General features: G+C 47.8%; 1 protein-coding gene across 4 annotated transcripts; it reads left to right on the top strand.

Moving 5' to 3' along the window:
• On the top strand, positions 1-25,872 carry RGS8 (regulator of G protein signaling 8). 4 transcript variants are annotated; one of them, XM_032862687.1, is made up of 7 exons: positions 273-295; positions 1,175-1,248; positions 3,162-3,290; positions 5,797-5,898; positions 6,721-6,785; positions 22,747-22,913; positions 24,112-25,872. In XM_032862687.1, the coding sequence occupies exons 3-7, from the start codon at positions 3,265-3,267 to the stop codon at positions 24,292-24,294; spliced, it is 543 nt and encodes a 180-aa protein (XP_032718578.1). In that variant the 5' UTR covers positions 273-295; positions 1,175-1,248; positions 3,162-3,264; the 3' UTR covers positions 24,295-25,872. The 4 variants fall into 4 exon arrangements, with proteins under 4 accessions (XP_032718576.1, XP_032718578.1, XP_032718577.1 ...); XM_032862686.1 differs by lacking the exon at positions 273-295 and adding an exon at positions 584-834; XM_032862685.1 differs by lacking the exons at positions 273-295; positions 3,162-3,290 and adding an exon at positions 1-62.

Genomic DNA, 25,872 nt, shown 5'->3' on the forward strand with positions numbered 1-25,872 from the left:
GCAAGCAGGAAGGGACAGTCCTCCTTCTGGAACTGAAACAGGCAGTGTCAAGATCCATGTGGGTAAGGTGGTTTGGAAGAAAAAATTGCGGAAGACAGAAAAATTAGGGATAATGTGCCGATTGGACAGAACAAAGGGAAAAGTCTCACTCCATCAGGAATGCAAGCAGGGGGAAGTTGCTAGGTGATGGATGAGGGAGAGAGGTGAATTTCCACTAGAGGAAAAGCCAGGAGCACAGAGTTGGAAATATACATGTTTTGAGGAGGCAGAGGAGGTGGAAATTTCTCATTAAGAAGTGAGGAGTGGTGTGTTTGGTGCTGGGGGGTGGGAGTAGAGACAGACTAGGGGAGAAATGCCTCGGTGGAGTCAGGGGGACAGCTGAGATGTGGCAGAGGGGGTAATTGCAGGGCTGTGTGGTTTGGCTTGGTAGTGAAGCACAATAGAAATTGGGAGAAAGGGGGTGGAATTTAGATGTGTGACCTGCCCCGTAGCTTTCTTGCTCTCTGCATTTATCACATCACATCACACCCAGCAAGACAGCCCCCCTCCTCCTGGCTCATTAGGAGATTTGATTCGGCTTGGCTCCTGCTGTCAGCAGCTGTCTGGGGCAAGATCTTTATGCTCCCTGCTCCCTGAGCAGCAACCAGCCTTCAGCCTTCAGCAGAGCTCATTAGAAGAGGGCCCCCTGGACACTTGATTTTCAGCTCATCGGTGGCCGGAAAGAGTTAATACCTACGGCTTCGCAGCCCCCTGCACAGCCTCTGGGTGCAGAGAGAGGCAGCTTTGGGCTGTGGGGACTTCTCCCTGAGCTGCAGCCCGAGAGCAAGGAAGCAGGTTAGTGAAGAGGAAGGTGCGGGAGGAGTGCCAGGCGAGCTCTGCTCAGGGGCACCTCCTGCATCCTGCCAATGAGCACGGGCGTGCAGACTGTGCCCGGGAGCTGAGCCACCGCCCGCTGGCTGTAGGCTGCCTCAGTATTTACTGGATGTGACAAGCAGAGAGAAGAGCTTTCTGCGGGGCCGCTTGCTGCCCAGCTCAAGTGGTGGGAGGTGTGTTGTGCATGCATGCGTGTGTGTATGTGTGTGTGCACGCACGAGTGTGCCCGTGCATTCGTGCACGCGTGTTCTTCACCCAGCAAGGATCTGACTGCTAAAAGATAGATCTACTCTTTCCCCAGAACTCCTTAACCCGCAGCCTCTCTGACCACCCAGTTGGCAAAGACCCGCAGGCCATGAGGACTGGTCAAAGACAGTGAGTATTGCATTTGTTTTTCTCTTTGCTCTTCAAGGTGCCCATGTGGGCTGATTGCATTATCCATATTTAATTAACCTGCCTCTCCATGCATATTGATTGCTTTCTCCCCGCTGAGACTCTTAGTTTCTCTTCCCCTCTTTAAAAATCTTTGCTCTTTGCTTTTAACCTTTGTTTTTTGTTTTTGTTTTTTTTTTCCTTGAGTACCCGCTTTCCATTATGTCCCATCCTGTCTGCCCCAGAGTCACCTGTCACCTGATGTCCACCTCACAGGGCACATTGCCATGGGCCTTCCCGGGTTCTGGGGACCCCAAACTCCATCCCCACCAAAAGTCAAGGGCCAGATGGAATTAGAGCCCCAAGGTGCTGGGATGAATGAGGAAGCTGGGGCCACAGTCTCCTGCAGATTCTGATTGAATTGAAGTCAAGGCAGAGCTAAGTGAAGGGATGGGGAATGGCCTGGGGGGCGGTGGTGGGCAGCACGGGATTCGGAGGGAGAGAAGCGGGCATGCAAGCAGTCCCGGCAAGCCAGGATGAGCTAGCCGTGGGAACGGGAAGAGCGACAAGGCAGTGACTGCAGGCCTGGTAATGCCTGCCCCAAATGACCTTGCCTGCTGTGTCTGTGGGGAGTCATCCGTGGTTCTGTTCAGCACCAGCGTGACGAAGGCCCCTGGCACGGGCTTCCCCTCCTTCGGGTGATAGACCACAAGCAAGAGAAAATGAGGCATAGGTGACCCAGTGATTTCTTGTAGCTGGAAGAGAACCTTAAAGCTGGGAAAAGCTTCGATTTCCTGACTCCTGGGCAGGCAGGTGGATGCCCCCTTAGGACAAAGGTTAAGGGAATGTCAGTCTGAGCTCAGTCTCCTTGAGGATGAGCTTTGACACAAAGTCTAACTATTTTTATGTATTTGTTTATCGATTTTTAGTTTTAACAAAGCAATCTTTTAATTTTACGAATTTTGGTATTATTAGAGAAGGTATTTAAAAAAAAAGCTTTTGTGAAACATTCCGTGTAATAGCAAAATAATTTAAACAGAGTAGATCGAGTAGGGGCCTTATCTATCTAAATTAGGTTTCTTTTAAAATGGATTCTATGTTTGGTGTCAGGGTTCCCCGGGGGAGCCCTTTACGGATAGGCTGCTCTCTTCATGTGTTTCTTCCTATCATTTCTGTGGAACAAAGGGTTTGAAGCACTGAGAAAGGGGACCCTCAGGAGAGACAGATGATCAGTCACCAAGCCCTCAACCTCAGTATCCCCTTTCCTGCTTCAGGTCAGGAATGGGCTAGTCCCCAGGCTGCGGAAGGAAGGTCGGTGGCCTCCATCTGGGCAGGAGAGAGTAGCTTGTATATTCATTTTTCCAGCCTGGGCCTGAGATCCTGCAAAGGAGCAGGCCTGTGCAGTGGCCAGGGGGCCTGACAAGTCTCCCTAGGAGTTACTCTACTCTTCCCCCCTACTCACACCCTCCCAACGCTCCAGGATGGGTTCCCTGAGAGGGAGGAGAGAATCAGAAGAGCAGCCAATCACGTAATTCTGGAGCAAGTGCTAACCCCCCTCCCCCATCCGTGGCTGGCTGGTCAATTGGGCCCCGCTGGAATGAGACAAAGAGAACAGTAATTTTTGGCTTGCCGGGCCCCAACCTTCCTCCCCTGGGGCACATGCCCCATTTCACTGTCCATGGCCAGTTCTTGGGGAACTAGATGCTCCTGCCCCACAGGCGGCAATGCGAATCCAGCCAGCAGGTCCTCCCGGCTCACCCTTAGCCAGTCACCCTCCCTTAGGACAAGCAGGCCCGTGTGGGGAGGGGCTGTGTCGGGGGAGGCATTCTGCCAGCAGCCGGCTGTCTGAGAGGATCTGTAGCACAGTCAGACCAGAGAGGGCCGCCCCCCTCTTACAGCAGATTCTTTGATTTTAGGTGAGAGGCCGCGAAAGGGTAAATCCCTGTGCCCCGCAGTCCTATCTCCCGCCCTGACGTCCCTGCACATCGGCCAGAGGGTTAACCGTAAGCGGGTGCCTGTATGGCCGCTTTACTGATGCCACGCAGGTAATGATGCTCACCTGTCTCCCCGCCCCTGCCCTTCCCCCTCCCCGCCCCTTCCCCCCCCCTTGCTGTGTGAGCCTGCCCCAGCCTTCCACTCCCTTGGGTGGTCCGTCCCCTCAGGCCATCGGTGTGGCTGATGCTCTCCTTCCTGGTGCCCTTCTTGCAAGGTTGTGGCCTTGCAAGCAGAACCTACGTCAGGGCCAAACCCCCCCATTGACTGCGGGACTCAGGGGGTGGCCCTGTGTGTGAGCTTGCATTGAACCATTTAGGGACGGCTGTAGGGTCCTGGAACAGGGAAGAAAGATGAGGGCAAGCTTACTTCTTTTTGCTTTCCCTTCCTCCCTCCCTCCTTCCTTCCTTCCTTCCTTCCCTCCTTTTGAAGTGACCTAAACCTTTGACTCTCACTTCTGCTCCCATTATTTCAAACCTAACTAACAAGGTTATAATTCAGATCTCAGCTACACAAGATGGAAAATCAAAACCATTGGGCCCCAAAGAATATTTTGTGGAAGATTTTTTCAAACTACTGGGGAGAACCACCGTTGTCTCGGTAACGAGTATACCCTTTACACTGGCCCCCGCTGAATGTTGTTAGATGGTGTGTGTGGATTTGCTGTTTTTTTGAAGTCCTCTTAATTGTTCTTGGGGGCCTCGACCTGACTATTATGTTATTGATGATCCTGGGGCACCAAGGAGTAAACTGGCTTACTGGAAGTTGGGTTTTGGCCTTGGTACAGCCCAAGCAAGACCTTGACTTGAATTCACGGAATGTGGTGACTCAAGGGCCCTTAATCAGTTGCTCATATGGCCTGGTGGTGGAGCGAGCACCTTGTGATTTATAAGAGTGAGTGGCCAGGAGGCTCACCATTGCAGGAGAGAGAATGGCTATCACCAATGTTTGGAAATGTCACAAAATCGATGGCTTCATCATGCGCTTGGCTGAGATAAGAGGTGGGAGCACAGGACGTGCAGGCCCGGTTTTCTGCAGGAGAGGGGATATTTCTGGGAACTTGGATGTTCCAGCTTTAAAAGGCGCTCAGAGATGGGCTGTGGAATACAAATGTTGTCCATTCTTGCCAAATATAATACCATCCCAGTAGACATTTCTTGGATAAGATTTCTGTGAATAACTAGCTTGGGTCGGGGATGAAAACCCACTTGGAGTGAGAGGAAGATATTTAATTGTGCGGCCTCTAGCGTCTCAGCCCAGGCCCAGGATTCACAAACCAGGGGAGGGGAAAGTCAGGCTGGAAGGACTTCCTTTCCACACGGAGAATAACATCTCTGGGACTATTTCCGTGGCACATTGTTCCCAGTGTGCACGTGGCAGTGCCCTTTTATAAGTCACGCTTCAGTCCTGGTTTGATTACACCCAACTCTTTCCACTTACCTTTGCTCTCCATGGGAGGAGCTGCCATGGTTAAAGGTCAGGGGTCAGTAAACTTACTCTAACAGGGGCCAGAGAGTAAATATTTTGAGTTCTATGGGCCCTCATGCTGGAAAGCAGCTTTAGACAGCATGTAAATAAATGGGTGTTGTTGTGTTCCAGTAAAACTTTATTTACACAAACGGGCATCTTGCATGGCCATAGTTTGCTGAACTCTGGTTAAAGGCAAAAAGGGGCTAATGTTGGAAGTCAGAAAGAGACAGTGTAATTCCTCATCGGACCTTCCATAACAGGTAACATGTAAATGTCTGGTCTTTAGGAAAATAAGAAAATATGAGAATTTTATAAACATACATGTTAGAGTTTTAAACATGCTGATTGAGAGAAGCCAAAATAGAAATAGGAATATGAGAGCTTCGTTAAGTAAATAAAAGAACGGAGAAAGGGGCCTGGTTCTTAACTGCTGATTGTATCAGCTGCTCGGGCCCTCACCTACAGGTGTTAGTCTGCTGCTCTGTAGCCGTTCATGCATCTTTATCCCCAGGTTTGGGGGATGAGTAGGGAGCACCTGAGCCACAATCAGTTCGCCTGAAAACTTCATTTGTGCTGGGAGAGGTTCTGTGATACGCGCCCCTGTATTACGCAGGCAACCCTCTACTCTCCGTGCGGGCGCCACTTTTGGGGCTTTGCAGTTAGGAGCTGCTGCTGCTGCTGCTACTCTGCCCTCCTGATGGGAGAGCGAAATGTGGATTGTTATTTTGTCTTCACTGTATTTCCTTTCCCTACAGAGAATCCTAATTTAGAAATTCTTCCAAGCTAACGACCTTCATTGACTTACTATCAACTTGAATGTGAGCTTTGAAAGAGCATGAGGCCTCTAGGGGCAGGGTACCTATTACTATTCCAGGAGTCGAGTTAGGGAGTGAGGATACATCCCTTGATCTTCTAGGTATTTCTCCTCTTGTTCATGAAACCTTTAGGGACCCCCCCCTGGGGAAGGATGGGGGGCGGGTCAGGGGAGGCGGCGCAGGCCCCTGCAGCAGCAGCTCCTGGGGCCCTTTATAGAGCTGACAGCCACGATCATGACAGTTCCCCGTCCTTCTGCCCCTGTGCTTGTTGCAGGAACAAAGGGATGAGGACCCGCCTGGGATGCCTGTCTCACAAGTCAGACTCCTGTAGCGATTTCACAGCTATTCTTCCCGACAAACCCAACCGTGCTCTAAAGTGAGTAGTTTGGCCACACGGCACTGCCAGGGCGCTCCCCATGGGGCGCCCACCGCTGGGCTGAGGACCTGTTCTTCTCTAGTGAGATGTTGGCCAGATGCGCAGAGTGACAGTAACCCCCCGCCCCTCTGCGGCTCCTTTTATATCCCCAAGTGCATGGATGAGAATTTTCCTTTTCAAAACAGGAACCCTCTTTTTTCCTTTCAAGAAAACCGTATTATCCACCACTCTTACAAAGCTGTGGTGAACGACGCTTCTTGGTTCTGCTTAGTTGTCAGTCTGAGCTCTCTGTTTGGAAACAAACACTCAAATACATTCTATAACTCTGCTTAGGTTCAGAGAATCTGGGTTCAGTGCCTATACTGGGCGAGGACTGGGTTCGATGAGGTCATAGATGCACCTCATTTAACCCTCACAGGGTTGGGGGATGGGGGCACCTCGATCCCCATTGCAAAGGTGAAGAGATTAAGGTCACAGTAAAATACGGAGTCAGGAGCTCAGCCCACCTTTTCTGACCCTAAGGCCAGCTTCTTTCTGTTGTTACTCTGACGTGTCTATAGCCTGTGCTTTTTCAGCTTGGTGTTTTAGACTGAAAGCCAATACACAAATACCCAGAGCTCCAGTGCTGAGGTCTGCCATCATTTCCTTGAGTGTACACGTTTCTGGCAACAGACTTGCAGGAATGTGGGTGGTTTTCATTGGCACCCTGCCCCCCGCCCATCATTGTTGAGATTTGTTTTCCGGAGCAAATCCCAGGGGTCTGCTGATGGAGAGGGAGGGGCATTTCAGAAATATTTAAGAGAGATGTTTCTTCTTTCCTAGGAGACTATCCACAGAAGAAGCCACGAGGTGGGCAGATTCCTTTGATGTGCTTCTGTCCCATAAGTGTAAGTAGAATTCAGGCTTTGTCGTGCCGCAGCCAATCATCCGTTTAGCCAAAGAGGCACCAAATACCCGCCATGATCCAGGTTCTATCCAGGTTCATGTCCGGGTCCCCCAGACAGCTCCAGTGTCTGCGCTCACAGAGCTTCCTGCTTAGGGCAGTATATAGATAACAAGATGTAATTTAAATGTAGTGGGAAGAGGGCCTTCTTTTCTGTGTTCTGGATTGAAAGGATGGTCCCAAGAAGCCTTCATGTTTTCAGCAGTTTCAGCAGGAAAGAATTTAGTTTGGGGAGTTGGAGTGATGGGCTCAGTGGAAATGATGGTCCAGTGCCCATCCTAGATCTTGTTTATAAAATTAAATGACTCCCCCCCGCCACCACCACATGTCTCTGGAAAGTCTTGGTTTACTCATCCATCAAATGAATAATATTCTGTGCATTTTGTTAGTCACTTGAGTTGGTATAGTTTTGTGTTTGTTTGTTACTTCTTACTTTGGGCGTTTACTACCCTGGCTGTAGCTCACTCCTCTGTTTCTGGCTGGCTGTGGGTTTTACTAGAATGCATTTCTGCTATCTCTCCTCTTCTGTTTTCCCAATACCCGCCCCCCCCCCAAATTGCAGAAATAATCATGCGTATTTTCCTGTGGGAAGGACACTTTGACACTGGCCAAACTTTTCAGTTCTTGCTTTTTTCTCATCACAAGCAAGTCTGAATTCATCGGGCTTTAAAATCCTAGTGCCATGAAATACATGGGAGAGGGAGAGCTGGGGCAAGGAAGAGAGAGGGTCTTTTGCAGAGTAAAGTTTTCACGCAGACCTTCAGTCCTCCTTTTAAATTCTCCCTGTCAATACTAGAAATCCTGATTGATCTGGGAGCTAAAGGGTTGCTTTTAGCTTGGAGTCTCATTTCTCCTTAATTGGGGACATGATTCTGTACAATGAGGTTAAGGGCATTGGCTGGTAGTCAGACCTATGTTCTTGATTTGGACCCAGCTCGGCTACTAGATAATTGAGTGGCCTTGATGGAGTCTCCCAATCTTCAGATGTCCTCAGAAGTGATTTTGCTTTCCGCTGGATCAGCACTTCCCTCTGACTAGGCCCCTGATCCTGATACCGGTTACCAAATGCTCTTGAATACATTTTAAAATGCAATACAAGATCTAAGAATAAGCATATATTTGCAGCATGTAGTTTTGCGAGACAAATAGTCATTTTAGTGTTCTGCGGATTACACTTAGGAAGGAAAACAAGGCAGCAGAAATACAGTGTGTGTGACATATGGCTTATGTCACAAACAGCAAGCTTATGTGGTGACTTTGCCAAGGTAATGGCATATGTACAATGATAGTTAGGGTTTCCCAGTAAGGCTTGTTCTTTATGGGGCCATTTTTGACTTCTTTTCTGGAGTCCCGGTAGGCTAAACAAGTGTCGTTATTAACTTAAGCCTTCTTTTCTGGCTGCATTTGCTTCAAGGTCATCTTGGAGTTTGGTTTTTATTTCAACCTCATGACTGACTCACTTAGTTCAAGTCCCTGAGGCTGTTTCCTCATTCTGAAATGGTGATAGAAATACCTGTGTGCTACCTGTCACCGGGGTCAGGGAATCTTCATAAGAGGACACCTTCAGATGATTTGGGGTTCTCTACTTAAAGGTGTTTTGTAAGAATATGGCCGTATTTAAGTGATGGTTTTATTTATAAAATGCAAAATAAACATGCCTGAAAAATAGGTTTGCAGGGACGCCTGGGTGGCTCAGTTGGTTAAGCGGCTGGCTTCGGCTCAGGTCGTGATCCCAGCATCCTGGGATCGAGTCCCACATCGGGCTCCTTGCTTGGCAGAGAACCTGCTTCTCCCTCTGCCTCTGCCTGCCACTCTGTCTGCCTGTGCTCGCTCTCTCTCTCTGACAAATAAATAAAGTCTTTAAAAAAAAATAGGTTTGCAAATTTCGCCAATTATTAATGCTGAGCCATTATAGACAGAGTTTACGGTGGGTCAATCAACAGATGCAATCTTGGGGTATATTTGGAGTGCTGCTCTGGCAAGACCTGGAGATCTAAGGGCTTCCATGTTATGTGATTCAGTGACTTGTGACCTGAAGAGGCTTGCTTCTGCTTCTGTGGGGGATGGCTTCAGTTTCCAGGACCTCTTCTGAGACGGGGATTCCACTAAGGGCTTACAAGCTGACACCAGATTGCTTCTTTGTCCCAGACCGCTGCAGAAATAGGTTTTTTGAACTGTGAGGTTCTGTGATCCGTCTTGGAGTCTGATGTTCTGTTTTGATTTCTGTTTCGTAAGGAAATAAAAAGCCAATGGAGTGCATGTGTTTGAGAAGAAAGGGACCTGTATTCATGGGTCACTGGCAGAATTTCAAGGTTTTAGAGCTTGACTGCTCTCTCCCTGTGAAGGCTAAGGGAGGAGTCAGAGCCAGGTTACCTTGAAGGGTGTTGACAACTTTCGTAAAGTCTAATTAATTTGGGCTAATATTGTGACTCAATTAGGGCTGATTAAGCTTTTCCAAAGGGATTGCATGTGTGCTGGTCCCTTAGGAGGGACAGTGGTTGATCAGAGGTGTGCAAGGCTTTCAATTAAGATAGCAAAATGTCCTAAAAAGTAAAGAAAGGAGAATCACTGAATGAGCTTCCAGAAAAAAAAAAAAAGAAAAGAAAAGAAAAAAAACGTGCATTAGTCTAGAAACCAACCCCCTGGTAATCCTTTATACCTAGGCAACTGTCCTCTCTGAGTTTTCCATTTCAGATAATTCAGATCATTATTTTTGTTCCCATTCTCAATTTATAGAGCATTTTTACCCTCCCTGCACTGCCTGGCTGTTTTGGGCCCTCATTTATTTAAAGAAAGGTGTATTAAGTGTTTATTATGTTCGAGGTCTGTGCGAAGCAGCTGGCTGGGGGCGGGGGCACCGAGAGGAACAGGAGAGCACCTCCCTGGTGGAGAATGCAGCCTTCGGAGACGCGGACATGCATACAAATAACATAAAAAATAACCCAGTGTGTTGCCTACAGATGAGGGAGCTTCAGGATTTCAAATAGAATCCCGACATTCGGTGCTCCTCTTTGGTCCCGTTCTGTGGGTATTAGAAGTCCTCACCGACCTGACGGCAGCAGGGCTGCTTTCGGTGTAGAGCCTGGTTTCTACTTAATTGGAGAAGATGCTTCTGTACAATTAAGTTACGAACGTTAGCTGGTTGTCAGACCTGCGCACGAACGATGCTAACCCCTCTGTTCCCAGATAGCTGGGTCGCCTTGACGGAATCCCTCAGTCTTCTGGAAAATCTGGTTCTTCATCTATGCAATGAAGGATCTGGAAGAGGATGTCTCAGGCACTGGATCCAGTCCTACCCTCTTATTCTAGGATGCTGAGACGGGGCCATTAGCAGACACCCAGGCAGGTGGTTTGAGTCAGCGCTGCTGCCTGCCGGGTTATGTAAAACCCCTTCAAAGCTGAGATGGTTCAAGCAACCAAATGAGGGGCGAAAGCACCTGTGTTGGGAAGCTTTCTCTCCTTGACAGGGTCCTGCTGTGTGGGGAACACTTCTCAGGCTCCAGCCTCAGGAAAAGAAGAAAACAAACTTGTTTTTTAAACTTGAGAGCGAAAAGAAATCTGGAAAGCAAATATTCAGAGCAGTTTGGTTTCCAGTCACATTTGCTTATAAAGCTGAAGAGGCATGCATGGAGGTCCGGGGGATAGCCACTTGCTGAGGGCTTTTTTTTTTAATTTTCTTTTTAAACTAAGAAATGAAAAATAAAATTGAAATTGCTGATGACTTTATTAGCTAGCGAAGGATTTCTAATGTGGGTTAAGTTGGCATCTTTCTCCTGCTCACCCAGGGACAGTTAGACTTGGTGTCTGAGCTGTGCACTTAGGCTGCTCCCTGGTGTGTGTGTGTGTGTGTGTGTGTGCACTCACCGAGAGGCCTTCCTGTGTCTGTAGCTTATACCCAGGAGAAGGAAGGCTCCCAGCTTACGGGAGATGTGTTTTCTGACAGGTTGCGGGTGAGTGGGCACAAAATTGTCTGTCTTCTGCTTCGATTTCCTCATGAGGCTCAGGCATATGCTTGTTATTTGTCCTGCTTTTAGTGGGACATTCAGTCCTGAACTCTGATCCAGTTCAAACTCTGAATCTCCCTCCTTCTGTCCTTCCTCCCTCCTTCCTTTGTGGGATTTTTTTTTTTTTTTTAAACATAAAAGTTAGATTATTCCAGTTTGAAGAGGAAGCTGTAGACAGGGTTCCTTCCCCTTCCTCTCCCTTCTTTCAGCCTGATCCCACACCTGGGTGACAGAGCACTTTCCCCTGGGCCTCCATTTGGTCCTTGGCTTTGTTTCATTGTTTGCACAGAGCATGGAGTTTCTATGCTGACCTGTCCCCACCAGGCCCAGGGACTCCAGATTAGTGGACTAGTACAACTGAAAGCTCTTTTGCACTCACAGAATTAGTATCCATCTCTGCGAAAAGGAGTCCAATAAGGAAGCTTTTAGTTTTTTAAAATTAGGGATAATGATTGAGATAGAGAAAAATATAACAACTTGATCTGGTCACACAGCAACCAAGCAGAAGACCTCAAGCAAGCAAAAACATGAAAGTTACGAGCAAATGAAATTCCTTAATTATTCATCCAAATGGTCGTTAGCTTTAGAATGTAGAGTTTCAACTATCTAGTTCCCACTCACTGCATAGCCCTCCCCACCTCCTTCGCCAAGCCCCCCAAATCCTAGAACAGTGTTAGTGCAAGTGTGATCCAAAGAAGCAGCAGCTGCTGGGAGCTTGTAAGAGATGAAAATTCTGGAGTTCTGTCTCAGACCTGCTGGGTCAGCATCTCCGTGGCCTAGGGGCACAGTAAATTTTTCTCAAGCCCTCCAGTAATATTAATGCCCACCGAAGCTTGAGAAGCACTGCTCTAAAACCTAAGGCAGTAACGCGATGAATCTGGAATATCTTGGTGAGGCAGGTGGACTGTGCTTTCCAAGAAACTCACTGAGCTCTGGATTACAGCCTTCCAAAGTCCTGAGGTGGCACGTCCCTTCGATGGCATGTCGTCCGGGTATTGCCAATACCGGCTATGTAGCAGGTATGGTGGACGGGGGTCACAGTAAAGAAACAAATAGAGCAAGTGTGTTTTCTGGATAAATGGAGGCTAAGGGTTAGAGAGATGGGAGGTCTACCCAGGTGGAAGAAGCTTCTCTTCCTCCTTGCCAACCTGTCTGCAGTGCTAGAATTTTTACTTGCCCCCAGGAATGTGGGTGCATTTAGCCTTTTAGAAGAAGTGCCTGGAATTGATAAGACAGTAACTCTTCCATGCCTGCTGCAAAATTGAATGGAAAGCAACTGGATGGGCCTCCAGCACCCATTCTGTCGCTTACCAGCCGTGTGACCTCCAGCCAATGACATCGCCTCTCTAAACCTTGCTTTCCTCCTCTGTAAAAGGGGCATGATAAGACTTGCCTTGCACAGTTGCTTTGAGGATTAAATGTGATTGTGGTTGTGAAATGTGAAGCATGATAACGTAACGGGGGGAGGGGAGGGCTCCATAAAGGAGACCGGTTTTGATGATTTTGGTTATAATCCAACATTAAATACACTGAGAAAACATGGATTCCTGTTTGCTGGAGGGCATCAGCTTCTTTCCCCAGGCAGCTGGATGTTGAACACAAGGGAGTGGGGACTGTGTCAGAATCACAGGGGGGCTTATTCAAATTCGATAATACCTCACCCCACTTTGCCTCAGGAGCTTTTGTCCTCCCTCCCTCATCCCTTTCCCATTGCCCCTCAGGCTATGTGAGAGACTCCCTCTGGGGATTCGGTTTTCAAAAGCTCTGCAGGCAAATCTGGTGTTCCCTCTTTGAACCTCCCTGCCATGTTCCTGTGTTAGACCAATTCAACAAATATTCCTGGACTTTTTAGAATCTTTTAGGTGATGGACTAGTGCACCTGGAGTTTTATAATACTTCTCTTGTATTGAAGGAGTCATTTGTGAATGCTTTTACTCTGCTAGGGACCCCTTCTCTTTTGTCTCCCCTTCAATAGAAAACTCCTTGCTAATTTCTCACGATAGCTGCAGATACAGATTCTAGTTTGACTTTTTGTGGTTGTTGTATGATAACATCTTCTGCTTGACAAAATAGAAACGAACATTGGAATAGGGGTTGTAAGACCCACGCTGTCCCCTGTCTGCTGCTACCATGTCCTAGGAATAAGAAGTCACCCAAACTTAGAGCCTTGTGTCCCGTGTAAGGCTTGATCCTAGGGTCTTTCATGTCCCTTCTGACTCAAAGAGCCTAACAGCTGTCAGGTCCTACAACTATTGTAACATACCATCTTGCTGTATGTACGCTAGCAAAGTGAAGATCATTGAAGAAAATTATGTTAATCATAAGACTGAAGTATAATTAGCATGGCAGTTGCTTCCAATAAATGTAACTGCAAATAGTTTATTCTCTAAATAACCTCCTTACCTAAACCTTGCTAAGCCCCTGTGATGTGTTTAAAAACCTTTATTTTATAGATAACACACACAAAAAAGACTTTGATCCTAATGCTGTTCTCATCACAAATTTCAAAGTGGTGAACTCAGTTCTGAATGAAAGAGATTTTTGGCTTCACCATCAGTATATGTAACCTGGGTTTTATAAATATATTTTCCTTTCCTATCCTCTGTCTGACCTTGGAACCAGTTTATTTTTTTCCTATCGATCAGGGATGCAAGAGGACTCTGGTCTTTTGGATAGCACTTTAGTAAACAGAGAGGTTTCCTGCCACCCCCCTCCCGCCAAATCTTTCCTGTGATCTGGTATTTTTCCAAGACTGGGAATTGAGCGAGACTCAAACCCACTCCCATGCCAGCTGAATCAGGGCTCCCGGACCTTGAACTGTTTACCTAAGCCACCCTCCCTGCTGCACCAGCTGCACTGCTCATTCATAGTGACCCAGTTTCTTCTCTTATGTAAGCACCCTGCATCCCAGAACCGAGAGGGAGAATGCCGGCGGCAGGCAGCATGTGCGGCCATGGGGATGTTCTTGGAGATTGTGTGCACGCTCAGGGGGATGCCAGGATTCTGCTGAGCGTTCCAGGAATTCTGGACACAAGCCTTTCCCTTCCAGTGACTAGATCGACACTAATTTCAAAAAATATGTAATGTTCATAGAGCCTTGACTTCTTAGCATGCCGTACAAAGAAAACCAAAGTGAACTGAAAGAATGAAACTAAAAAAAAAAAAAAAGAAAAAGAAAAAAAAGGCAGATCCTCCTGTCTCTCCCATCTCCCAAGAACCCTTCACCTACTACCTTTAAGTGACCAGGGTTGTTTCAGGCAATTAGGCATGTTTACTCTGAACGATGACTCCAGTAAGCCACCGAAGTCCCAAACATGCACGGAGCGCTCCCTGAGGGTTGGGCCCTGCGTGTATTAACTCATCTCACCCCCAAAGCCCCCCCAGAGCTGCTGGGATCTGCATTTCACAGATGACAGAACTGAGGCATGGAGAGGTTAAGCATGGTGCCCAAGGTGACACCGAGCTAGTTATGGGTCCAAGCCAGGACAGAAGAGCTTCAGGACAGAACCCCAGGCAGAATAGCATCAGGGATCAGAGACAGGTGACTCTTCCCAGCTTCTTGGAATCTGTGGAGGTGCTAAGGGGGGCCTCCAGTCCCCTAGGTATCTGGGAAGGAGCAGGTTCTGGGGCACCCAGGGGCCCAGGTGTTATGCCCCCCAAAATGGGTCCTTGATTAAAGGAGCGAGACTGGAGCAAAGCGAAGGTCAAGCAAAGCTTTATTTCACACCAAGCATCAAGAATCTAACCAAATGTTCGGGGCTGCGCCTCTTAAAAGAGAGAGGACCCTTCTCTCTTTCACAGACTCGCTTTTAAGGGCAAAGGCCGTGCGGTCGGGCCTGGCCAGCACAGGTGGCCAATGAGATTGTAACACACAGAGAAAGCTGCACAGTCATGCTAGGTGACCAATTGAATTACAATTTACCCTATAGTAGACATCTGACCCAGCCTATCACACCTTGGTTAGAATTGGCGCCCAAAAGGCTCCCAAAGGGCGTGGCCCATCCTCCTTGGTAGCTAGGAGACAGTATGCATCCCCCACCAATGATCGGATGTCTCCACCTGGCCTGACCCACCCTTGTATCTGGGCTTTGTTACCTGGGGCTGGTTTCCCCCGACTTGTTTTTAAGTACGTTCCCCGGGGGTGGGGGGGGGCAGAGTCAATTTAAGTTTTACAACAAAATGGCAGTTCCACCGGGTGGGGCGCTCTGGCTGAGTAGGCCTTACACGGGCAGAAGCGCGAGGCGGGTCGCAGGGAGAGAGAGGGAGACAGTGCTCACAGCCTTTCAGAAACAAATGAGCATCCTTCATTTTCAACCAGCCTCGGTGTATGCACAAGCAGAAGGGAAGAGAGGGTCCTGGTGGAGAGAAGGAAGGGGGAAGAGGGAAGCAGGGGCCAAAAGGGACGGAGGACCGAAGATAAGGATGAGGGTTGAGAGAGATGCTGACAGAGAGAACCAGACAGAAAGTTCCCTGGGAAGAGGTGGGAGGGGTTAGGAGGAGGAGGAAAGGATCTGGCCGAGAAGAAATGCCTGTGGTTCTGGTCCCCTGCGATTCCTTTGCTGGGTCCCCTAAGCAGGAAAGGGGGGGCCGGGTCTGGGCCAGGTGGTCTGTCTGCAAAGGCAGCTGCGGCCACCCGCTCTGGGAAGGGAGGGGCTCCTGCAGCCTGGGGGCGGGGGCTCCACCCGCTTCTCACTTCCATGTTCTCACGTGAAGTTTTTCTTTGCAGGGTGGCCCTCCCCACCCTGTTCCGCTGCAGGCCTGGGAATGTAGCAGACTGGGGAGCCAGGGGGACGAGAGGGCAGGGGGAACAGAGGAGAGGGCTGTGGACGGGCACGGTCTGTGTGGGGCTTTTGTGAGCTTTTTCTTTGCCACAATCTGCCCTCGAGATGCGGCGGCTTTTCAGGTGCGGACCTTCCCAGGCCTTCTCCCACCCACTTCCCCATCTCTCCTCAAGCCCTTCTTTTGAAATCCCTGACACATTTTCTGAAGCCAGCCGTGGAAATGCAGGTGACCACATCTTGGGTTGAGGCGCCTGAGAGAGCTCGAGGTCTTTACAGGGTCACTCAGCGATGCTTGGTTAGAGTGTCCCCAGGCCACCATTGGGGAATGCGCCAGTCTGCTTTGTGTGACACCCCTGTGCCTCAGGGAGGTGGCCCTGCCGTGGGAGAGAGGCAGAATCCAGGTTGTTGGTAGCACCTAGTGGCCTCAGTTGTCACCGCAGATGAGGTGATGGCAAGTGTCCTCTTGCAGGAGAAGCTCCAGCTCTGTAAGCCAGACGTCACATTTGCCCTACTGTGATGGGTTTTTAGTGTGATTGCTTGATTTGGGGTTTTCGTCCATCCTTCCTTTGGAGGGAGAGCTAAGGTGGGGCTCTCCGGTGATCACGAGGGGAGACACAGGCAGTGGGCTCTGAAGTCATCCGGATGTGTGTGCAAATCCACTGTCCACCTCTTACTGGCTGAGTGACCCCACACATTGAACTTGAGCTCTCCAAGTCACTTTCCCTCGTAGCGAAACAAATTTCTGTGAGAGCTAACATGTGTTGACTTCTCATAGTGAGCCACAGGGCACTTAAACGTGGACCGCTTCATTTCGGGCTCATAACAATCTGAGGGAGTAAGTCCCAGTATAATTCCCATTTTCCAGATGAGATGAGGCAGGCTTCAAGACATTAGGACCCTTTTCTGAGGTCACGCATATTCAGACCCAGGCTGTCTGACGCCAGGACCTCTGTCTTGACATTAGGTGGGTGTGAGGATGGAAGGAGTTGATACGCGTAGATTGGACAATAGAGAACTTGGCCCGGGGTAAGTCCTCCATGTGTGGCGTGACGATGTGGCTGGTGGGGAGGGTGGGAAGCAGTTGGCTGAGAGCTGTGTCTGATGCAGGCATGAGTTGGAAAGGGAGCACAGAGCAGAGCACTAATGTCCTCAGGGAGAATTAATCAGATCCATCCCCCTCACTTTGCAGTTGAGGCTGAGACCCAGGGAAGTTGAATGTGTTGTCCAAGGTCATTGAGCTAATTGTGGGTCTGACTCTGATCAGAACAGATGCTCCTAACTGGGACAGTGGTGCTTCTGTACCAGGTGGACCAGCAGGGTTCCATAGATTGCCTCAGTGAAGCCAACAGGTGATCATGAGCTGTGTATGAGTTTGCCACACATTTTACTTCAAAGCCCCACCCCCGCCTGAGTCAGTCTCCACTGCCTCCACGGTCATTCAGTTGAATTCTGTTGCCCATGTCCATCTTTGTCTCTAGGTTGTTCTGCTACCCCAAGATACTCCTCTGCCTTCCATGGTGACTTTCGATTTCTCCCCACCTCATCTGTTGTCATCATTTCTGGAAACATCTCCATCCGTGGAGTTACTCATGGCCCCCTAGTCTTGGGTTGAGACGGCACCCCCTGCCCTCCCCCTCCAGCCATTGCTGGTGTAAGCATCCTTTAGGCCCTGCTATCAGGCCCAGCCAGGGACTGGACCACCGACTCCTGTAAGAACGTTGGCTTTGTAGCTTGGTATCCACGCCACTTACTAACCATGTGACCTCGAGCGACTGATCTCACTTCTCTAAGCTTCCTTTATCTTCTACAAAATGGCAATAATTCAAGGCCTATTGTATAACGTTGCTATCCAGAGCAGATGCCTGTGGCTCACAGAGCATTTAGTGTGATGCGTGGCCCAAAGTATGCAGTCAAGGCCCGCAGTGGTTGTTTCCAAAATTCCTTCTCTAATGTCAACCGTTTTTTTTTTTTTTTTCAGCCTCCTGTTATCCTTCTCCCCTTTTCCCATGTTCCAACTTTTAGATCCTAAATCCCTGCTGTCTCTGGGTTCAAGCTTCATTTGCCAGCCTGAACCTGATGGTCCTTTCTTTGAACGTTGGGCGCATCCCCAGAGTAAAATGTCTTGCTCCATTCCTGGTGCATCGTAGCCTTGTCCAGGAGCTGGAACCTAAGACTTCACAAGTCTTTGCCTGTTTCTCACCCTATTCCTGCTCGTTCTTCCAGAGTAGCTGTTCTGCACCCTTCCCAAACCTCTCTAGCACACACTGGACTTAAAATAGCCAACTAAATATTTTTAAATTGTTCCTCAATGTCTGTGACAGTAGACTAGCTTTTGAGTTCTGTGAGGTGGTGACGTCATCTGATTTACTCATGCCATATCCTCAAGACTAGCGCATGGAGGTAGACCATCTTCACAGGGACTTCACCCCAAATTAATGAAGATCGAGGCTGTTCAGCTTTATACATCTCAGAGATGCCCCTTCCCTGAGCAGTTCTTTCTATCTTCATCCACCCCACTTTCTTTTTTTCTACTTTTGACTTTAAAGAAGACAAGTTCTCCTCCCTCTTCTTGGCCCCCTCCTTGTCTAGGATTTGCCCTCCCCAGATATATTCTTTTGATTCCTTCATCTTTTTCTTCCCTTGCTCTTTTCCTTCTGCCTGCAAATACGTCTGAAAAGATCTTGCTTTGGCGTCATATGGACCTGGTAGTGAAACTTGGCTCCTCTTGCCAGCTGTGGAACTGGGACACGTCTTCGACTTCTGTAGGTAAGACTTAATGTCTTCATTTGGAAAACCAGAGTGCTACTATGTATGGATCAGCATTGTTGTGAAGATAAATTGAGCTGGTGTTTGCAAAATCCCCAGCAAAAAGTATGGCATATAGTAAATAAATAAAATTTCCTGCCCCAAATCCTAAATAAATACATAAAAATAAAACCCTCCATCCCTAGGTCCCACCACCTTCTCCAGCTAAAACCAGGCAGGAACTCCTTCATTTTCCTGCACCCAAACTAGAAACTTCCCTGTATCAACATGTAGCCCTTTCTCTTCCTCTCCGTCATAATTCTCTTCTCAGGCTTATTTCTGTACTTTTTGAGGGGCAACATTTGATCAATTAAACTCTTTCTTTCCTTTAATTTCAACTCCTTCTAGTCGACCAGTCTTTCCTGATTAGATCAGCTTTCAAACACACTCAAGACCATCTTACAAAAGAACAAAACAAAACACAAACACACACAACAACAACAACAACAAAACCAGAAAACCCCAAAACCTTCTTTCCTGACTTCCTGTTTCCTTCCAGTTATGCTGTCTGATCTCTCTCCTCCCCATATTGCCAGAAACATCTAAATGGACTGTTTCTGCTTCCTTTCCTCTTATTCACGCCCACGTGCACCCCCGTGCCCAGGGCCCCCATCACACCACTAGAGCCTCAGCTGCCCATGGTTGCTGAACCTTATACCAAATCTGACAACCGTGTCTCAGACCATAGCTCGCTTGACCTCTGGGCAGCACTGGACACACGGCTGTTTCTTCCTTCCTGAAACCTTTGCTTTCCTGGCCTTTTGTAGTCCTGTGTTATCCTTCTGTCTCTCTGGCTCTTTCGCGGACCTCTTAATGTGTCTTGTAAGTAGGCTCGATCATTGTTTACACTAGTCTTCCTGAACTCTTTCTAACAACTCAGACATTCTTAATGACCGGCCTTCCCGGTGTGGCTCTCCCTTCCCGTGATTCTCTTCTCTGTCCCTCCCGTCCCTTCTTTCACAAAGCTTCCTGCTGCTCCACTTCACCTCCCAGCTGAGAAGCTTCTCTCCCTCCTGCAAGTCTTCCCTCCCATCCTTAGATCTGGCTCAGGCTTCCCCGCTGGGTGCTTTCACAGCAACCCGTGCTTCCCCTGCCGTCCCACTTATCACGTACACCATAACTACCAAATTATATTTTCTTGGCTCAAATGGCCCTTTCACTGCAAGTTCTGAGGGCTTCGTTGTGCCTGTTTCTAGCACATCTCGCAGAATGCCTGGGCCCCCTAATGGGTGTGTGAATGAGCAAATGAATGAACGGAGGTGGCGTCATGGCTATGTTGGGTTGGGAGTTTGTATACGTTGTATTTTTAATGCTACACAGTCTTACCTGTTCGAACTCTGTCAAGGTGTTCTCCAAGCATCAGCTTCTTCCCCTGCAAGACTGGGAGAAGTACAGCGACATTCCTGAGAGTGCTAGCAGGTGTTCTCTCTTTTTCAATCCTCACAAAGGCCCAACAAAGCGGAGACTTCGATGATGGGAGATCATGTCTGTCTCTTGTTTTACATGGGGTTGGAGAGTTGCCCTAGCGGTGTTACCGTCACCAGCACCATCAGGGGAGGCAGAAAAGTAGTTTTCTTGATCTGTAACTGGAGTCAGGTTGCTCACAAAGTGCCTGTTTCTGCTCGATGAAAACAACACAAAAATATGACACAAGCAACAAACTTCAGCTTTGCCATTAGGAGTATTTGCTCTCTTCCGGAGAGAGAGGACGTCCTGCCAAGTTACTCTTCCAAGCCACTTTGAATTTACTCTTTTCGATAAATGCACAGTGTTTTCGGGTTCTCCCCCTGCCCTTCCCACAAGAGAAGGCTTTTGGCCTGTGGTCCTCATGTCCTCCCTGCATTCACTGATCGCGTCCATTGGCTCTTGTCATGTGTGAACCGGTCACTGCTCAGAGACTGCCTTGCTGGACCAGCTCCGCATTGGCTCTCGTGGGCACTGAGTCTCCTTGGAGCTTGCACAGCTTTGGGTGGTGTTCCGTCCAGCCTCTGCCCTGTGGCCTCTGCTACAGGGGCCCCTTCTGCAGGCAATGGCAATCTCCTGGAGGGCAGGCGAGCTCTCAGATCTGAGTTCCTCAGAGCCTGTGGAAACTTCTGGAGTCCATCTGTAAGAACTTGGAGGAGAGAGGTGTGGCAAAAAAGAGCATCCACAGGGCATTTTTATGGGCAGATTTTTATGACCTGTTTTCTGATGTATTTGTATATTAGCAGTTAAAAAAAAAAGAGGTCGTTAAAACTGAGTGAATGATTCTCTGGTCATCTCTTTGCCTAATCATTGCCATGTTAGTGTTTTACGCTCTCTTCGATTCCCATTTTATCTTGGGTTTCTACTCCCTCCTCAGGGTTTTAAACCCAAGGTTGGAATGAGGGTACGTGTAGTCCTGGGCCAAACTCTCCTAATGGTCCGAACTGTGCTACTCTCCTCTTCCTTCCCTGGCACAGGAGCAATTTTATTTCCATCCTGCCTGATGGGAAACAACCTCACATCATGTTCTGCTTTCTCCATACTCCTTATCTTAGAGAACTATATGTCTTGTCTCAAGGTGATCATACGTCCTTGTTTTTGTCTGTGGTGAGCATGGTTTATGCTCCTTGTCTCTGTGTAATTAATAGGCACGCCCCCCTTCACTCTCAACAATGTACTGGCTTGGAGGGTAAACTTCATGGCTACCCTACTTATGTTAAAGACTTTAAACTCAGGCCTCCAAACTGAGATTTCTTTTCAATTTAAAGTTTAACTTTGGGAATTCCATCAAAACCCTTTTCTCTCAAGTTCCTGGCTCTTGCAACTAAGAGTCTTGGTTTTTTATGACGATTGTTCCAGTGTAGGGCACTACCACATCTATTTTGAAAGACAAAGATACCCAATGACTTTTTTTTTTTTTTTAAGATTTTACTTACTTATTTGACAGAGAGAGACACAGCGAGAGAGGGAACACAAGCAGGGGAGAGTGGGAGGGGGGAAAGCAGGCTTCCTGCCCAGCAGGGAGCCCGATGTGATGAGGGGCTTGATGGGGGGCTCGATCCCAGGACTCTGGGATCATGACCTGAGCTGAAGGCAGACACTTAATGACTGAGCCACCCAGGTGCCCCCCTCCCCATGACTTTCTAATTAGAAATGAAACTGGTTCACAAAGGTAAAGACAAACATTTAAATATGTTGATAGCAGGAGGCACCACGAATCCCTGGGTCGATCCTGGGCAGCTCGTTGTCCTGGGTCACACCTGTGGGCCTTGGATGCCCAGGTGATCCCCTCACTCAGAATTTAGAACTGTTGACATATTGTCCTCTTAACAAGTTTCAGAAAAGAAAAACAAAACAAAACAAAACAAACAACATTCTTGACAGAGTCATTTTTAACTTCCTTCTAGGCTGTGTCTTCCCATCCCCTGAGGACAGTCTGTAGAAAGAAATAGCTCTTATTTGAGTAGAGGAGAATGTGTTGAGGGTTAAGACAATTTAAAACCTATATTTTAATATAAAAACATTAGCTGAATGTATAGGCTATCAATGGATGTTGTTTTCCAAATCTACATGGTAACCCTGCTCACCTTATTCTGATTGGAAACTCTCCTTGGCAATATGCATGACATGGATTTTTAAAAAAAATGAAAAAGATGTGTTCATTGTTAAATCATTTGGGAGGAAAATTATAATTAATCTAAATTAAAACATGTAATTTGATAAGCAAGATCCTTTAAAACAAAGTATCCAGAGGCTAAACCATTAAAACATAGCACCTCAAAAGTTTTTTAGAAGAGGCTAGGAACCCTGTGAAGGTAACAGAATGGCTTTAGTGACTGAATTTCAGTGTGTACTTTCAGGCCTTCTTCTGGTGGTAGTGAAGGATTTGTCCTGAGGCATTCACCCCCTCCTGTAGTTAGTCTTATGACAGGTTGTTTTTTTCAGGGTGGTTAACGTGGATTAGGGTAGGAAATGCATTACAAATATTACTTTGGCCTAATTAGAAACACAGGTTCACCAGTGGACTCAGGGGACAGAGGACTCTGCATTAAAGGACAGGCCGTGACCACCAAAGGTTGATGAAGAGTGACCAGGGCCTCCTATAGTCATTATTACTATGGCTTCCTCAACATTTCTCCCTCCTATCACTGCAATCCTTGAGCCCCAAGTAGAGCTTGTCTCCAAGGGTACCTGTGTGTTTAAGAGGTAGGGTCTTCAAGCAGATGTGGGGCAGTGGGGCTTGGACAGTCAGGGCTGGTCTCACATTATGGCTGCCTTTCTCTCTTGCTTCTGCAGTTCATGAGCTTAAGCCCCTTCCTATCTGTCTTCCTTTCCCCCTCCACATCCACAGATGGGGTGGCTGCGTTCCGCGCCTTCTTGAAGACAGAGTTCAGCGAGGAGAACCTGGAATTCTGGCTGGCCTGTGAGGAATTCAAGAAGACCAGGTCAACTGCAAAGCTGGTCTCCAAGGCCCACAGGATCTTTGAGGAGTTTGTGGATGTGCAGGCTCCGAGGGAGGTGTGTTGGTGGTGGCAAGAGTCTTCTATCCATGGCTCCTGGCCATCCATTGTGCTCCTTGTGTGGGTTTGAGCCAGTCTTGATGAGTACTGTCTTCTAAACTGAGCCTTACCTCTCTGATGGCTCTTAATGGAGGGGAAAAAAAGGATCACTTTAAAGGTGCAAAGCCTGGGACTTCTAAAAAATAGTTCTGCAAGGGAGTGTTTTAGCTGTCAAGCGTGTGCCTGTAGGACCTGTGTTTCTATAAGGATTCTGCAAGGATAGATGCCGTTGAATCCATGTTAGTTTCCTAGTGGAAGGCAGCAAGCCTTAGTGGGAGGAGCATCCACTTGTTCCCAGCTGTGTGATCTTGGCCAAGTTAGCTAGTCTGTCTGAATCACATTTTCTCCAGTGTAGAAGTGTATAATACCCCGTATCATTCAAGACTACTCTGAGTATTAGGGATAAAGCACCTAGTCAACATTTGTCACTGCTCCTTAATGAGTAATTACAGTCATTTCTCTTATCTTATGATAACTTATTATAATAATAAAATGAATTTCTATGTATGGCTGCGCTGAGTTATAAAACAGAATTTTACTTGGGAAGGTTTTATAGAAGAAAAATATTTGCTATCTATGAGTTTTGGTGCATTATATCCCTGAAACTCTTCAATTATCCTTTGACTTGAGACGTAGGACGACTTTGGCCAGTGGCCAGGACTTTGTAGGCTCCTTATAATACTGCTTGGAACAGAGATGTCCATTATAACCATAGTCTCTCCTCTCAGTGCATTTGTTTCCTTAGTAGTTAAGAAAGAACAAGAGGGCAAGCTTACTTTAGGGAATCCACATTAATACTTACCTTCAGTGTTACTCTTTGCCTGGCATGGTGAAGACTCCTGGCTTAGGAATTAAGTGATTTGGGGTTTTGCCTTGGCTCTGTTACCAACTCTCTATAGTACTTTAACCAGCTTTTCAGTATCTCCTTTCTTCAGTGTCCTTATCTGTAAATTGGGATGAGGAATATTGGGTCTTCAGACCTCTCAGGATTCTTGCTGGGATCGAAGGGGATGACCTCTAAGAAAACAGTTTGAAAAGAATGAATAAGCTTACATGTGTAAGACACTGTCGTTAATAATTATTGCGTAGCTAGGAGCAGCTGCCAGGCATCTTGGCCCTTGAGGGCCTGTGACCATGCTTTCTGTTTGTGTCTCCAGGTAAACATAGACTTCCAGACCCGAGAAGCCACGAGGAAGAACATGCAAGAGCCATCCCTGACTTGCTTTGATCAAGCCCAGGGAAAAGTACACAGCCTCATGGAGAAAGACTCTTATCCCAGGTTCCTGAGGTCCAAAATGTACTTAGATTTGCTGTCCCAAAGCCAGAGGAGGCTCAGTTAGACCTCAGATGGGGACTCTTGGAGATCACTGGCTTTTCCCCTCCCTTTGCTGCCAAGACCATATTCTAACATGAAATGTCATAGGTGTTCAGAAAGCAATGGCACTTAGGTTGGGAGCCTGGGGATGAGAAATGGATGAAATGCCATTCCAAAGTAAGATCCAGTCACCAGAGCTTGGACTCTATTCCATTTACCCATGTTTGTGTTTCGGTTAGTGGTAGCACCTTGCTGCTGTTACCCTTTTATTGGGTCAGCAAATTGCCCTCCATAATGCCTTGGGTCATTGCCACTGAGAAGGCAGATTTGCTATGCTGGGCTATGTGTAAATAATGCAAATGCAATTTTCACCACTTCCACACCCTCCTCAGTTAGGATTCCTGACTCTAACGTGTACCATACCCCTGTGAGGAAGAGCTTAAAGACTCTGGCTCATGTTTGTGATTTGCTGTCACAATGTAATGGCCAGTCCTGGGTGCTGGGACCTCACAATGGAGAGAGGTCTCTGGGGAATCCCAGGTCTCTAGCACTGTCATTAATAGGTGGCCTTGGCAGAAGAGGCAAACTCCATGGCTATTTCTTCCATTTCCATTGGACCAGTATGAGAAGCTGTGATCACTGCCCATCTTAGCCTAGGAAATTCACAAGACTTTTTTACCCTCACAATTCCAGGGAGGGTCTTGGGAGATGTCTTTCATGAGTTCTGGTGTGGAGCTGCTTTTAAGAAGGATACAGCTTGCAAATCTTCTTCAATTCTACCAAGAAGTATTCCAGAAGTCAAATGACCAGGGAACATAGCACCAGTAGACTTTTGTGCAATTGGGCACCATATATCCTTTCCGTTGCTTACTGTATTCTCTGCCCTCACCTCCCTGAGGCATCACACATCATGATCTCTTAGACTGACAGACAGCTTGACAAAGGGAGGTGAATTCCCATAGCATGGACAGCTCTCATGGTGCCTAATACTTTCCTTGTCTCTCCCTGTCCCCCCTTCCATGCAGGTCATGTAATTATGATGGGGGAGAATGGGAATTTAGGCTGTAACTCTCCAGCTTGCTTCCTGGGAGCATGCTTTCTTAGAAAGGTCTCTCTCATGGGGGCCACCTTGGCTAATCAGCAACTTCCTTCTTGATCTCTGACCTTTTGGGATTGAACATGGAACAGGAGGTGAGGCTAAGATCACTGTGAACATCTGGCTGTGGAGAATCTTCCTAAAATGCTTTCACGGTACCCTGAGGCTGCTTTTGGAACTGTGTCAGGAAACTCTTCCTTGGAGGACGAGCATAAAGCTCTAGCTGACTGAGAAAAAGTGGACTTTGGCACAAGTCTGTAACGCCCAAGATGTGACTCCTCAGCAGAGAGACCAGAAAGTGGAAGAGGAGTCTAGAAGAGGTCAGTCTCCAGCTGGACCAAATCATGGAGAATATGGCGGAGGTACTATTGGGATAATTCACAGCCAATGGATTTGGATTCATTGCAGATCTCCAAAACTTTCAGCTTGACTAAATGAAAGAACTACGATTAGGCACAAGCTCTGGAGTTCCGGTGACTGAGAACTGGGCTGAAGCATTCTCCCCGT

This window comes from Lontra canadensis, unplaced genomic scaffold (assembly GCF_010015895.1).
Source record: "Lontra canadensis isolate GAN:19392208 unplaced genomic scaffold, GSC_riverotter_1.0 scaffold24, whole genome shotgun sequence".
Lineage (NCBI taxonomy): Eukaryota > Metazoa > Chordata > Mammalia > Carnivora > Mustelidae > Lontra > Lontra canadensis.

Excerpts from the sequence above, each read along its gene's own strand:
- RGS8 (XM_032862685.1), top strand. Across the intron at positions 5,899-6,720 it reads AAACCCAACCGTGCTCTAAA|GAGACTATCCACAGAAGAAG; the intron begins GTGAGTAGTTTG and ends CTTCTTTCCTAG. Across the intron at positions 22,914-24,111 it reads ATGTGCAGGCTCCGAGGGAG|GTAAACATAGACTTCCAGAC; the intron begins GTGTGTTGGTGG and ends TTGTGTCTCCAG.